This window comes from Anser anser (genome assembly GCF_964211835.1).
Source record: "Anser anser genome assembly, chromosome: 13".
Lineage (NCBI taxonomy): Eukaryota > Metazoa > Chordata > Aves > Anseriformes > Anatidae > Anser > Anser anser.
In genome coordinates this window covers 8,859,552-8,873,519 of record NC_139734.1, presented here as the reverse complement: position 1 = coordinate 8,873,519, position 13,968 = coordinate 8,859,552, and the positions used below count along the sequence as shown (strand labels likewise).

General features: G+C 44.3%; 3 protein-coding genes across 8 annotated transcripts in view; 1 reads left to right on the top strand and 2 right to left on the bottom strand.

The window, feature by feature from the left end:
- Positions 1-5: 5 nt before the first annotated feature.
- UPF3B (UPF3B regulator of nonsense mediated mRNA decay) lies at positions 6-8,080 on the bottom strand. Its single transcript, XM_083797296.1, has 10 exons — positions 7,835-8,080; positions 7,593-7,699; positions 7,401-7,507; positions 5,755-5,853; positions 5,308-5,418; positions 4,582-4,625; positions 3,723-3,911; positions 3,080-3,231; positions 2,069-2,381; positions 6-1,098 (listed from the first exon to the last, which is right to left on the bottom strand). The coding sequence occupies exons 1-10, from the start codon at positions 7,997-7,999 to the stop codon at positions 952-954; spliced, it is 1,434 nt and encodes a 477-aa protein (XP_083653422.1). The 5' UTR covers positions 8,000-8,080; the 3' UTR covers positions 6-951.
- A 619-nt stretch (positions 8,081-8,699) lies between these two features.
- Positions 8,700-12,970, top strand: AKAP14 (A-kinase anchoring protein 14). Of its 4 annotated transcripts, none has more exons than XM_083797320.1 (6): positions 8,700-10,328; positions 10,701-10,821; positions 10,905-10,996; positions 11,162-11,344; positions 12,096-12,148; positions 12,465-12,970. In XM_083797320.1, the coding sequence occupies exons 1-6, from the start codon at positions 10,299-10,301 to the stop codon at positions 12,547-12,549; spliced, it is 564 nt and encodes a 187-aa protein (XP_083653446.1). In that variant the 5' UTR covers positions 8,700-10,298; the 3' UTR covers positions 12,550-12,970. The 4 variants fall into 4 exon arrangements, with proteins under 4 accessions (XP_083653446.1, XP_083653447.1, XP_083653445.1 ...); XM_083797321.1 differs by having other exon boundaries at positions 8,700-10,536; XM_083797319.1 differs by having other exon boundaries at positions 8,700-10,536; positions 10,687-10,821; positions 11,165-11,344.
- A 143-nt stretch (positions 12,971-13,113) lies between these two features.
- The window catches only part of NKAP (NFKB activating protein), a 5,087-nt gene continuing 4,232 nt past the window's right edge, over positions 13,114-13,968 (bottom strand). For all 3 annotated transcript variants that reach the window (XM_083797305.1, XM_083797306.1, XM_083797307.1), the window contains exon 9: positions 13,114-13,966. In XM_083797305.1, coding sequence (XP_083653431.1) covers positions 13,937-13,966 — 30 coding nt within the window. In that variant the 3' untranslated portion in view covers positions 13,114-13,936. The remainder of the gene's footprint in view (positions 13,967-13,968) is intronic.

Genomic DNA, 13,968 nt, shown 5'->3' with positions numbered 1-13,968 from the left:
GCGGCAAGAGTTTGTGCGAGTTTATTGGGTTCGGTACAAAAAATCGCTATGGCTAAAATTCGCGAGCTTAAAAGGAGCTGCTACTGGTGAAGTTCTCTTTCTCGGCTGTAAGACAATACTTGGAATTAGAGGGGAAGGGGAGTGGGCACCGAGAGGGCAGGAGTGCGGGAGTGTTTCAGGCTCCAGACAAGGGAGAACGCTTGAAAAGAACCCGACGTACAACTACATGTGATCAAAAATAAGCATTTCAGTGTAGGTAGACTTTACATGAGAATTTGTCAACAAGTATCCAAAACTAAGCCAGCTTATTCATACACTCCAACTTAAGTGGTTCTCTGGATAAATTAATTAATTCAGAGGCCTTAGGAAGGTCTCTCCCTTCCCAAGGTCTTTATGCAATTCCAGATGTTCTCTTTTCACGAGCAGAGGGCTCTACTCCACTGGTACCTCAGCCACCACCGCCTGCATACCTGTCTCAGTGCTAGAGCAATACAATTTAGCTAACACAGTCTCAGGTAGGAGCACCACACAACACAGTAACACCCACATTAACTCCGTGCCACTTCAAGCTTGCTCTGCTTAAGTGCATCAAACACTGGCTCTGATTGCTTTACAGTAAAGCTCTGGCATTAGATCCAGGTGTCATCTCCTCCTGACTGCATGACTCATTTAATATCAAACTTAAGGCCACAAAGTCTTTCTACTTTGCAAAGATTCTCTTCTCTGTTGTAGTTAGATGCTGGGAAAATAAACTCAAATAACTGAAAATACAATGAGAACACATTTCAAATTCCGAATCTACAACTGAGGTTCTTTAGCCAGAAACATCCAACAGCGCAATGCCCCCTCTTCTTCCTTTGTTCCTTCTTCGCTTCGAAGGCACTTCTGGATTGCGTAGTACATGCTCTTTGGCTGCACAGACAGTCAGAACACATAAGGCCTGCATGCTAGTCACTCCTCTTCCTTCATGTTACTGGTCTCACTCTCTTGTTTCTTATCCGCTCCCTGATCTGTCGGCTTGGCAGCACTGTCTTCGTACTGACACAATCTGCTTCGGCTTCGGGCTCCTGGCTGGTACAGCTGCATTGCTGGACGATCCTGAAATAAATCAAAGCTATTTAGACCCTTTCATAGCCTCAGTGCTCTCGTGGTTATTACGGTATCAGCAAGATTAAAAATGGCTCAATTTCAAACTTTTCAAGATGTTCTAAGCTATTATTCCACCAAAGTGGCAATGTAACTTCAATTGTCTTGAATCAAGGCTGTTCCTGTTCAAGCCACAAAGAACACTGCACATTGAAATTATTTGTAATTTACTTTTATCTTTGACAGGTGAGTTCTCCCTCTCTCAGAATACAGAAGATATTTAAATATCTATCTTAAATATCTATTTAATAATATCATCTAATTTTATTTAATATTAATATTAATATTAATAGATATTTAATAATATCTATTTAAATATCTATCTATCTTAAATAAGATATTTTAAAGATCCTCCAAAACTTCTGAGTTCCATTTGTATCCAATAATGTCTCAAGTGACAAAGAAAACTTATGTACTAATACTGCAAAAACAGATTTACAAATCATATAAAACTGAATTCAAGACATTATATCATGAATTTATACCATTGTGTGCTTATTCTATCACATTCCGCATGTAGCAGAATCGTCCCTGTTTTGGAGAAAACTGTTCAATCACTCTCCCATGTCGAGATGTCTTTTCAGCCATGCATAGCATCAGCAAAGATACACAGATAGAATTACTGATGCTCTGCTGACACCTTAAAGATTGAGCCTACTGGCATAAATCATCAAATAAAGTGAAATCAGTGCATTTACAATTTAGCCCACTACCTTGGCTTAATTCCTATACAGTTACAAGAACAAAAAAAAATCACAAAATTTAGTAAACAAATGCGGAAGCTTTCTAGCAGGGGCAAAGTTCGTTACATTAACATGGAAAAGTTTAACAGAAACCATATTGTTCTTTCCTTAAGTGTATTAATCCTAAAATACATACTGGCCCCTATGAATTAGCACATGAATTTAAAGAAACCCAGCACCTTGTTTCTGATACGATCCCTCTTAATTGTATCCTCTTTTTTATCATCTTTGGTTACTTTCTCAGATTTGTCCATGCCGCTGGTGAAGTCTGTAAGATCACTTTTCTTTCCCTTTTCTCTGAGCAAGTCTCTTTCCTTTTTCACCTCTTCCTCTTTTCTTCTAAAAACCTTCTCTTTCTCAAAGCGCTCTTTCTGCCTCCGACGCTCTTCTTCCTGGCGTCTCAGTTTCTCCCTCTGTGCTCTCTCATATTCTCTGTCTCTTTCAAAATCTCTATCTCGGTCCCTGTAGTCCTTTACACACTCATCTTCTGATCTGTATGAAAACAAAACTGAAAATGAAGCTCAAAAGATTCATCAAACAGAGCTGGGAGATCAATGTAATACTGGTGTAAATTTGCAATATGAAGACGACAGATTGGTAGGTTCTAGGGAGCTTTTGGGAAACTGTCCTAACCCGAGTCATGCATGATAACCAGAGATGGCACTGAGTGCTAGCATTTCTTAGCCTTCTGCTCACATAGCTGGCTGAGTTTCCTCTGGCTTTGGAAAGCACCTCAATTTCTCTGCCTCACATGGCAGAACTGAACCTTGAGCAGATCATGGAGCTGTTGAGAATTAGACTTTCCACTCTGAACTTTTACAAGACTTAAAAGGCACTAGTAACTGGAGTATGCCTCTCCTCTTGCCACGGTTATAATTCTCTCATTGCAAGGATTGTGCCCGCGGCCTGTTGTAGGTCCTCTACCCCTGGGCTTCTCTTGCAGAGCTCCTAGAGAAAGTTGCAAAAATATTCACATTTGTCCACTAGTGAAGAAATATCGGGTAATTCACACAGCTTCTTGTAATCATGGGGATGTGCACAGCCACAGAGAACACATCCCAGGCCTTTTATCAGGAAAATGATTTGAAAAGAATTTCAAAACATGGTCATGGCAGAGCAGCCTGACCTTCAGTATGATCAGGAAACAAGTTATATATACATATAGATATTTATAGCAAGTACTAGAATACTTTTTTGCCTTCTCTTCTTTTGTCTCCCCATCAGATCGTTTGGCAGATGCACTACTCGCATTTTTTTCCTCCCTCAGAGTCTCTTTTTCCAGTTTCTTGGATTTTTCTTTTTTCTCCAAGTCTTTTTCATCTTTTTCAGGCTTCTTAAGTAGCTACAAAGAAAACAGAAGTCTCAACTAAAAAGCTCACTCTAACACACATTGTTTGGCACAACACCGAAATTGCATCAAAGGAACCACAGTCCAGTAGGAAATATACGTTAACGTTACTGCAAATCGCAGTACTTCTAAAAGCTGGAGTGTATGAGTAAGCGTAATCCACACAGCAGACTAGGGTTTTTCTCCTAAAACACGCCATGTTAGGAAGCTTAAGAATAGTCTCTATTCCATAGTAAATTCACAAGTCTGTTCACCACAGCATGTACAACAGTCACATGACAAAAGTTTTAAATAGTACTATGAAGCATTACAGCACGTTAACTTTTACAATGCCTAATATTGAGTGTTACAAAAAAAGTGGTCATTTACTAACACCAAACCCATGTGTTTCTTCACACAATACTCAAAGCACATTTTGAAAGACTGATATACAAATAATAGGGGAAAGGGAATGTAACAGTTTATAATAAAGAACTGTTCTAGACCTTAATCTTTGGTTCTTCTTTTGATCTGTCTCTTTCTTTTTCTGGACATCTGTCTACTTTCTTCAGTTTTTCTGCTTCTTTTCTCTTCCTTCTCTCCTCCTCTTTCCATTTTCTTCTTTCTTCTTCTCTTTGTCTTTTTCTTTCCAGTTCTCTCCTCCTCCTCTCCTCTCTTTTCTCCTCTCTCAGTCTCTGCGTTTGTAAAAAATCAAAAGAGAAACAGTGCATTTTTATTATAGAAAACATCCCTTTAAGGCCAGCAGGATATCTTGCTACAAAGCAATGGAGTATTCCATCAGAAAATAACTCATCTCAAAACTGTCCCTATTGTTAAAGAAAAACGTGTTGTTGTCTCTATTGCACTGTTGTGAACCTGAATTTTTACAGCAGTTTGTTGTGGTTTTGTTTTTTAAAAACTGTACAAGTCAAGACTTATGAAAGGAAATAAACATTAGACTTAGCCTTTATCATTCTGATTTCAGTTAAATCTGACCGATCTGTGATTTTCTCCATTGCTAAAAGTTAAAATGATACATTGCAGGAGAAAGATCACCTACAAGGACCTCAGCCACAACTGCATTAAAATGGAATCTGATTTTGCAGCACCACAGAAATATCTAGCACACTGCTAGCTGTGACCAGAACGTGCATAAATCGCCACCATTAATACAAAGGCCAGCACTCTAATAGTGTGAACCATATATTAACACGGAATTTGGGCTGAAAGCTTTTTCTTTAAAAGGAAGAGCAGAAACATACCAATTTATACCTTGCAAAATACGTATTATACATATTCATACTCTAAAGGAGCAAATTAATGCATCTGCAGGCAACAAGAAGATTCTGGAGAGAAAAGTCTTACCTGTTTATTTTTCAAGAAGTTCAATAAGGGAGTAGTCTTTTTAGCTAGAGAATATATGAAAGCAAACGTAAACAATGTTTTATCCAATACTGCAATACCTATAGCAAAACTCTACATGCTATGAAGAAGCCTTATAGAATATGCAATCTGTCTCACACATAGAGCAACACAGCAGTGAAACAAGTATTCCAATGCTATCCTAAAACAATGACAATAATTACAGTTCAATGAATTTGTTTAGGATACTAATATGTTAGCCAGCATACCTATCTGTAAAGGGATATTTAGTCTGCATTATGATTTTCTCAGCTTCCCTCACTTTGAAAAACATACCTGTAATGTGCTAACATGCTTAAAAAATAAAGATTATTCTTCTTCTGGTCCATTTTACTCAACCACAATAGAACTTATCGTGTGCCTGCATGGAACATCACTGCATCTCCCTGAAATGCAGCCACGCCACAGCCTTATCTGGCTAACTAACACCTGCCTTGCAGTTTAAACCAGGAAGATTATCTTATAAAATTCAAATAAAGGTGTGAATTTAGATCATAGGAGCAAAAGAAGCACGCTGAATAATATTAGCCTAAAGGTTCAACAATACCAATTAAACAAACGTACAAAAGAATACACTCTTCAAGGTTGAAAAATCACAGCTTCAAATTACACCACGTATGTTTCTTTGTGCTCTAGGAAAATGTAACTACAGTATGTCGATTTCCATACCTATTAGCTCTTTGTTTCTTGCCTCTATTTCCTCCAACAAAGTTTCAGGAGTAGAGGTTAGCTTTTCATCATCTGCACTGTAACTTTCCAGAAACTTCTTGTACTCTGGATCTATGGGAGAAGGGGAGAGAAGGAAAAAGACATGCACTGTAGCATGAAGAAGAATCTGCTTGTGCGCTGCTGGAAGTTTGGAATAGGTTTCTACAAGTTGTGTTGTTTATATGGTGCCTTTCCATGAATTGGCAATCCTCAAATAAGCTGCTGTATTAAGTTTGTCTGGGACAATCATATTTAACCAATTTGCAGCTGACAAAGCAGAAGTAATAAGCTTCACATATAATTAAGCATTCTATCAACACGCTATGGTGTCACACTGAAAATGTTATATTCCAGCTACTGGTAGGACTTCAGTCTCTACATGCAAAACAAATTAGCTAGCTGTTATACCATCTTCAATAGTCCCAGTTTTGGCATCCTTTTTCTTGCTCTTCTTTTTTGCAGCTTTTTGGAAAGGTGCAAACTCTACGATGGCAGCATATTCCTGACCTGTTAAGAGGGGAGGAAAAAACACATTAAAATAGAGATGGAACAGATTTGAAATAGAACATAGTGTATGTGGCTAAAACAGGAAGACGAGCCTCACCAGGAATATGCAATACTAGAAGAGACTACTGGAACGACATAAAAAAAAAAGCTTGCATTTTAAAAGCCATTTAATTAAAGTAATTTTAGAGACAGCAAAATTTTACCCTCTGGCAATGTTAACATACTATCAAATTCACAGACCCACAACAACAAAGAAGTACTGGACTTAAGACTGCCCACAACCGTCAGTTCAGCCACCCCAGGTACACTGTACCACACAACATCCTCGTCCTACAGACTATGCATTCATTGTGCAAGCAGAAGAGAACATTTTAAGTTAAGGCAACTGAGGCAAACCTCAACTGTTGGCAGCATGCAATAGAATACAACCACCACACGTTACAGGCTGGCTTTAAGATTTCGTCTTGCAACATAAATGCTGAATAAATCTAATATTGTTGTTTGATATGGCAAAGGCACTGAGTGAGCTGTTACACTGCAAAGTAACATCTTTAAAAAAAAAAAAAAAACAACACACATGGGCATTATGAGAACGTGGTCATGCAACCCTTCTAAAGAAGACAGGCTTTCATGAATAGACCTTTGTGTCACATAGAACACCCGGATGGATGAAAGTTAAAATGCATGTACTTGAAACAAAGCTCAATGTGAAACTCTTGGCCTACTGAAACCCAGACAACTGCTCCTGACAAACCTTCCACTAAATATGCGATTTTTAAGGTCTACCAGCGATAGACTAACAAGTTTTAATGCTACCCACCGTAAGCCATTTTAAGCTACAAAACTGAAAGACATGAGATGTGCTAACATCTAAATACCTAACAGGTATTTAGAAAAGAGATATGTAGTGACTAAATACCTGGGTGTTTACCCAATTAATTAAACTAAATTTTTGTTTCTGACAAGATTAATGTTGCCAGAGAGCAGTCACTTCCACAACTGCAGGGAACAAGCCGTTCCTTGTACTGAACCAAAATGGCTCGCTCAGTTCTGAAGTGCCAAAGATATTAATTTGAACTAAAACGCGACCAAAAAGAGGTCATATTGCTAGAAGCGTAAAGAACAGCAGAGACGAGGCACAGATGGTGACAGCACTAGTCTCAGTTTCCTTTTCTTTGGAGAGGGACAACACCCACCACTGGCACTCTGCAGGCTTCGTACTCAGGTATGACAATGCACGACGCGAGTATTAGCCTCGCCAACAACAAATGGCTTTGATATCAGTACTATCCTGAACCACGCTTCACTAGATTTAGCATACTATATAAAATTAACCTGGACTAATTTCTGCAAAGAATAGAATGTTTGATCTGGGTGTTTGTTTTTTGATGTAGGGCATCACGTTCACTTAAGGCATTGAAAATAAGCATCCAAGAAACCAGGGGTGGTGTGCTGGGAAGCTCACACCCACCCCTCGAGTCCAGCCAACACACACACCGCTCACACGAGGCTGGATGAAGACACACGGCCGCGGGCTGCCCACTTGCCTTTGTGATCAACGAACACGTAGCCGTCAAAGCGATCCCTGAAGAGCACGATGTCCTCCTGGTTTTTGAAGTTGATGTAGGCTCTCGAGAACATGTGAGGGTACAGGCTGTGGAGAGAGACAAGGCGCGTGGCGCGGCTGAGCAGCCGGCCGGGGCTGGCGGGGCCCACCCGCAGCGGGGAAGAGCTCCTACCTGGAGTCGTTGGCGAAGAACTCGAAGTAGTCGTGCTCAGGCAGGGGCTGCAGGTGCTCCTCCAGCTGCTCCTTGGTGAGGCTGGGCGGCAGCCGCCGGATCACCACCTGCGGGGCCGTTAGGGCCGTTACTGGGGTCGTTATTGGGGCGGCCGTTAGGGCGACCGATGGGCTCCCCCCCGCCCCCCGAGGCGCCCCCAGCCCCCTCAGGCCCCGTCACGGCCAGGGCGGCGCAGGCCGCACCTTGCTCAGCGCCTCCTTCTTGTCCTTGGGCCGCTCCAGCCGCTCCAGCTCGGCGCCGCCGGCCCTGCCCTCCGAGCCGGCCCCGGCCCCGGCCCCGGCCCCAACGGCGGGCCCGGGCCCCCCGCGGCGCTCCTTGGGCCTGGCGTTCTCCTTGTCCTCCTTCATGCCGGGCCCGGGTCAGCGCCGCGCACCCCAGCGCCCCCCTCGGCCGCGCGGCTGCGCCTTGCCCGGGCCCGCCGGCCGCGGCCTCCCCGCCCCCGCCCTCCCCGCGGCCCGGCCGGCCTACAACTCCCGGCGTGCACCGCTCGGCGAGCGGAAGCGCCGCGGCCGTGAGGGGGCACGCCGGGAGCGGCCGCCTGAGGGGCAGGGAGAGGAGCGGGGCGAGGATGTGGTACGAGGTCCTGCCCGGCATGGCCATCATGGCCGCCTGCCTCACCGTGCCCGGCTTCACCACCGTCTTCTTGCAGCGCTGGTCCAACGGCGGCAAGGTCAGCGCGGCCGGGCCCCCCCCCGGCTCCCCCTCAGCCTCCCCGGGCCCTCTGAGGCCTCCCCTGCCCCTGTCCTGACGGCCGCCCCTGTGCCCCGCAGGAGAAGAGGGTGGCCCGCAACGCCTTCCAGTGGGCGATGATGCAGAGGGACAAGCGGCTCTCGGGGGCCAGCAAGCACTACGTGGTCAAGGCAGGTGCCGGGGGCCCGGCGTGCTCCGAGGCACGGCTCGGGGAAGCCAAGGGCGCGGGGTGGCAGACAGCTTGCTGAGCCACACGCCCTGAGGGCAGCGCGTTTGTCCCCAAAGTTTGGGGACGGGCGTGGTGCTGAGACGGCTGTCACTTGGTTGCTTTCTTTTTTAGGGTTTGGAGAACATACACTGAGGTGGCGGCGTTTCAGAGAATCTGCACGGCTGTACCTTATGGTCTGAGTCCCTAATAAAGATACACATGTATTTAACCCTTGTGTGCGTGTTGTCTGGGATCTTTGGGTAGAATTGGTTCCTCTGTAAACCAAAAATTGTCTGCTGCCCTCTGGCAGATGTCAGAGTGAAAGGCAGACCCTGTGTCGCTGCATTAACACTGAATCACTTCTTTCTCTGTGATGCACAATTATTTTGCATTCACACAGCATAAATGACAGCAAGTTCAGGTGAATTTTCATCTGACTTCCCCCGATGGTTAGCTGGGATGTGCCTGAGCGTTTCTCAGTCCCCTTGAGCTGTACATCGCAGTTTGTGTCACTGAGCAAGGACAGGCACATCTGGCACCTCTGGGGACGCTGGCCAGGCTCTAAGAGGAAGCAGTTAATTAAGCTTTCCAGCTGCTCGTGCTTTCTAGAAGTCCTCAGCCTTGGTTTGGGCCCGTGCATGACAAGCTTGACAAAGTCTTGTCTGTCGGAAGGACTGAGGAGAGCTTGGGAATCAGTGAAATACAAGCTCAAAGCACCTACTACCAAGTGGAGAAGTCCCAAACTACACCGACATCCAAAAAAGCAAAGCAGGGCTGCTTTAAGCAGAGTTTGCTACAATCCTTCCACATACCAGGGCCTCGAAGCCACAGCAAGATGTGTCCCGCCTGGGTGAACGAGGAGGCAGAGGAGCCAGAAAGAGCAGCCCGTCCCTGTGGAGCTTTCTGGGCTCAGCAGAGGCTTTTCCGTTTCACACCACATCTTGTGCTGTGGTTACCCCAACAGAGCTTGCCCCAAGCAGCAGCTGGAAGCTTCCTTTGTTGCACGAGATGCTATAAATTTTTTTTACTCACTCGCACTGCACACACACAACTCCCCAGGGGTCTGTGTCCCGAGCCTCACCTCCCCAGCGGCTCCAGGGCAAGACCCCCTCAGCTGCTGAGCTATTTTCCAGCTTATTGACAAGCTTCCCCATGGAGGCTTCTGCATTTCTTGGCACAACTTCTGGGCCTCTGGGCCTTTTTTGCCAATCTGTTTCAAAGCAGCCTCTTGTGTTGCACTTCTTCCCAATTTTCTTACTGAAGTGATGAGACCAAGTAAGCAAAAGTCCAGTAAAAAATGCAGAACATGCAAATGAGCAAAGGGAAGTGCCTCTGTCAGACCACAAGGACCAGCATCTCCACTTTGCCCCTTTATTCCTCTACTAACATTCCCCTGCTGTCCCGGCAGAGCGGCTGCTGGGGGTTTAGCACCCTGCGTTTTGCTAAAATGTCTCTGACTTACAGCCAGTCAGCGGTCCAGCACCCTCTGGAGGGCCCCACGGCCCAAGCACCTCTGTGCAGCGGCATAGCCCAAGCCTGAGTTTTGCAGAGCACAGAACTGGAGGCAGGTGCAGTTCCCAAATTGCTGAGCCCGACAGACACTACAAAGCCAGACAAGTCTGTGTGTGTTTCCCTGCTGGCACCGCCTTCCTGCCTGGGAGCCTGTCCTGCTGGAGAGGAATTTCCGCGGCCCTTACATTCTGGTGGGATGCCAAGAGCCTGGATCAGCTCACCATGACCAGATCACCATGACGACTCCCCCAACACTCCCCGAGGCGGTAAGGCAAGGCCATAAGGGCTCGCTAGCTCCCACAGGTAGGACGGGACAGCCACAGCAACGCTGCCAGTCTGCACAGCTCCCCAGCATCACCTTGGCCACCCCTATAACTGCTCCGCCAGGCTTCCACCAGCCCAGGAAGTGCATTTTTGAAGCAACAACAGTTGGCCTCCGCAGCTTAAGGCTGCTCACATTAGGTCTGAGCAGAGGTGAGTGCGAGGAACAAGGGATCATACGGGGAGGTGGGCCTGCTGCTGTTTCAATATCCCTGTCCAGACCAGCCTGAGTTTGTCCAATGGATCCTGCAGCTCTGAAGGCCAATCCTCTCTCAGGGCATTTGTGCATTTCTCTTTTTACAGTTCTCTTTCTAAAGGTGGAGATAATGGACAAGGAAAATGAAAATGCTGCCCTTGAGGCAACAGTAGAGATGATCGTCGCAAATGTGATACGTGGTGCAACAGACAAATTCCTAGCCCTACAGAAAAAAGGGAAAGGTAGTGTGCTCGCCCTATTTGCAATGTCTTAGAACATTTCAGAGTATTTCCAGAAGAAATTCTCAGCATTCTGTCTGTTTTAGAAGCTGAATATGTTGCCAAAAACATTCAGTGGACCACCTGCAAGGACTTCACAGTGGAGAGAGGACGGCAGCAGATTGAAGAATACATTTCTGTGAGTGAATATTCCATCCACTCGTGACTCAAGAGGTCACGCCATCTTACACAGGCACAGGAATAGTGTGAAAAATGAAATAAGAGCACCTCGGTTTCTTTTTAGCACCTCTCTTAAGTCATCTCTACCAGACAGAGGGAATCTTAGTGCCATGTGTTTGTTCAGCAGACATGGGAGGTTCATGAAAGCTGGCTTTACTGGTCAGAATTTCTCCGTGAAGAGGAACTGATGTACAGCAAGAGGTACCACTACAGAGTTCTCTGGAGCATCCCGACACGCAGAAAACCCATCCCACAAGCAACAGCAAGCGTCTATTTCGTTATAGAGATCTCCAAAATCAAACCTGCTGTAAGTATTCAGAAATGGTACACAACAATCCTTTCAGGTAAAGCAGTAGAACTCCAGTTTCACTTACCTTGAATGAGAGTAAGCAGTAAACAGTTCTAGCCTCTAACAATTGACACTGAGTTAAAGTCCATAACTACACTCCAAAGGGAGCAATTTTATCATTGAGATCATTTTCATATTTTTGCCTCCAATACCAAGCATACATTATATTCTAGAAAAGACTTGAGTCTACTAATTCATAAGGCATAGTATTCAACACTTTTTCTCCTTTTTACTTCCTGCTTTAAGTTTTTACTTCACTTGCTACTGAAATTCTTATTTAATCACATTGTCCACACATCCACAGTTCAATCTTCACCCATACAATGGTATTTTGTGACTCAAGATAAAAAAAAATAAAAAATTGCATGCAATAGATTTTTTTCCCCTTCAGAACCTATGCTTAGTTGTATTGTACCTTAGCTTTCCTACTTAGCTGCAATGGGTCCCTACCAGCGATCCAGATAACAGCCACTGGTCACAAATCTTATCCTAGCAAATTTACAATTGTAATTTCCGAGTCATTCCCTTCACAAGAGAATGCTCAGAGGCTTTAAACCAAAATTAAAAGCTATTCCAATCCATATCAGAAATGTTGCACAAAGACACAGTTATTTTTGAAGGAGTAGCTCTCACCTAATTAAAATGACTGCTTTTTTTTCGGCCCTGTAGCTCAGAATGTGAACTCTGCCCTGTATCTCCTCTCTTGCAGACCTTGCCAGTGGAGGTATTCTTCTTTCTGGAGTCCAGCAGGCTGATTCTCAGGTATGCTTTGTTACTTTTCCATCACTGACATGACTGGGGAGGTTCTAGCAAGCTGTCCCGTGCCAAAACAAAGGGGGAGCTCGATGTAAATAAGAAGTTCACAGTAATATCAGAGAGTAGAGGAAGCTGTCAAAGTCTCGTTAAGCAAACCCGAGTGACCCTGCCTATCATTAGCTTCGCTCCAACACAAATAGCCACACGATTATTATCTCCTTCTACATAATCAATTTGTAATAAATTTATACAGGTCTCCAGGCATGCCCTGTGAATAAAGACCAGCTTTCTTGCTATTTACTGTTTTTACTCCCTCCTCCAGGCCAGAACAATGTCAATTTAGAGAAAAGTGGCTTAAGGACATCATTGAAAATAAACTAATCCTCAAGCGAAGACTCACATTTTAATGAATAGCTCCAACTCACAGACATCGATGCTCTCTTGGTATTTGTGGAGGATAAACACACAAAACGAAGGAAAAACAGCTCTTCCTTATTAGTTTGTGGATTACTTCGTGTATGTGTAAGAAGCATTAAACCTGTGCAGAATCATGGCCTGACCCAGCTGCTGGTTTTAAGTCATAGTCTCCTGCAGGTACAGGTGGGTGCAACAGGACAGGACCAGGTCCCAGGGTGTAAACAGGAAGAGGCAGCTGGGCTGGAAATGTTTGCAAACAGGCCTGCAAGACTCTGGGGCAAACATTATAGGACTTATTTTTGTTGTACAAATGTACAAGACATCTCTGCTGCCAAAACTACAACACAAAATTGAGGAGGGGAGAAAGCCCTCTAGAAAACACTCTGTTTTTAAACACACTTGAGAAAAAATAAGCCTAAGGAAGTTACTTTTGGAAATATACAGTCGAATCAAAGGTAGCTGCCACAGAAGAATTACTTGGAGTAGGCTTCCGAGTATGGTGTTTAAAAAGAGTCATGTCATACTGCTGAAACAGACCAAATTAAGATAACACAGGAGTTAAAATAAGGCTTTAATCTAGAACACTTCCATAGACCAAAAAAAAAAATAAATTGAAAGATACATCCTCGTTACCACCTGCGTACATCCAGGTTCCAATCGCTGCACCCCACCGCTCTGATACCTATGTATAACATAGCAGAAAAAGAAGCAAGCAACGTAGCAGTTCACCATGGGCTTTGAGAGATTCAAGATCAGACCCTGCTATTACTGTTACTGTTATTTTATACCCCAATTGCAATCTGCTTGCTTTAAATAACTGAAGCCAGTCTGTATTAAATTACAAATTTACACCTATATACAGGAGTACTCTAAACCACAAAACAAACAACTGTTTTGAGAAAAAAAATAAATCTAAAACTTATGAAAAATACATAAATGGGAATTCAGGAATTCCTTCATTTGTGCTACTCTCACTAGTAGCTTGCTTGTGATGGTCAACCTACTCTCATTAGTGAAAATAAATGCAAAATAGCATTTAGCAGCAGCACGTACCAAAGCCCTCCCATGGAATCCACCTGCTTGTCCAAGTGAGGACAGAACATTGCCACCTCTAACCTTCACTGCCTGTTCCTGTCTCCTAGCCTTTCGATTTACAGGGATTCCTTGCAGACAGCGAACAAATCCTCCAACAAAATCTGGTAATAGTAATTCTATTCCCTTGATACAAGTAATCCATTCCTGAGGCTTGGCCCTGTTGGGTGAAAGGCACTGCAGCACTTGCAGCTTTTTTCAGACTGTGACTGGAACAGGTTAGCTGCGGCTTGGTAAAATCTATGGCAAACAGTTCAAATGAGAAATTATTTTTCTTCTTTGCCCTTAGTCTTTCTGTAGACCATCTCTCGAAAGCT

What these genes read in the sequence shown, in the direction of transcription:
- AKAP14 (XM_083797318.1), top strand. Translation starts at nt 10,299, where the DNA reads ATGACGACTCCCCCAACACTCCCCGAGGCGGTAAGGCAAGGCCATAAG. An exon ending in CACATTAGGTCTGAGCAGAG is followed by an intron (nt 10,537 to 10,686) that starts GTGAGTGCGAGG and finishes CTCTTTTTACAG; the next exon opens with TTCTCTTTCTAAAGGTGGAG. An exon ending in AGATTGAAGAATACATTTCT is followed by an intron (nt 10,997 to 11,161) that starts GTGAGTGAATAT and finishes GTGTTTGTTCAG; the next exon opens with CAGACATGGGAGGTTCATGA.
- UPF3B (XM_083797296.1), bottom strand. Translation starts at nt 7,999, where the DNA reads ATGAAGGAGGACAAGGAGAACGCCAGGCCCAAGGAGCGCCGCGGGGGG. An exon ending in AACTGGGACTATTGAAGATG is followed by an intron (nt 5,419 to 5,754) that starts GTATAACAGCTA and finishes CTTCTCCCATAG; the next exon opens with ATCCAGAGTACAAGAAGTTT. An exon ending in GGGATCGTATCAGAAACAAG is followed by an intron (nt 1,099 to 2,068) that starts GTGCTGGGTTTC and finishes GATTTATTTCAG; the next exon opens with GATCGTCCAGCAATGCAGCT.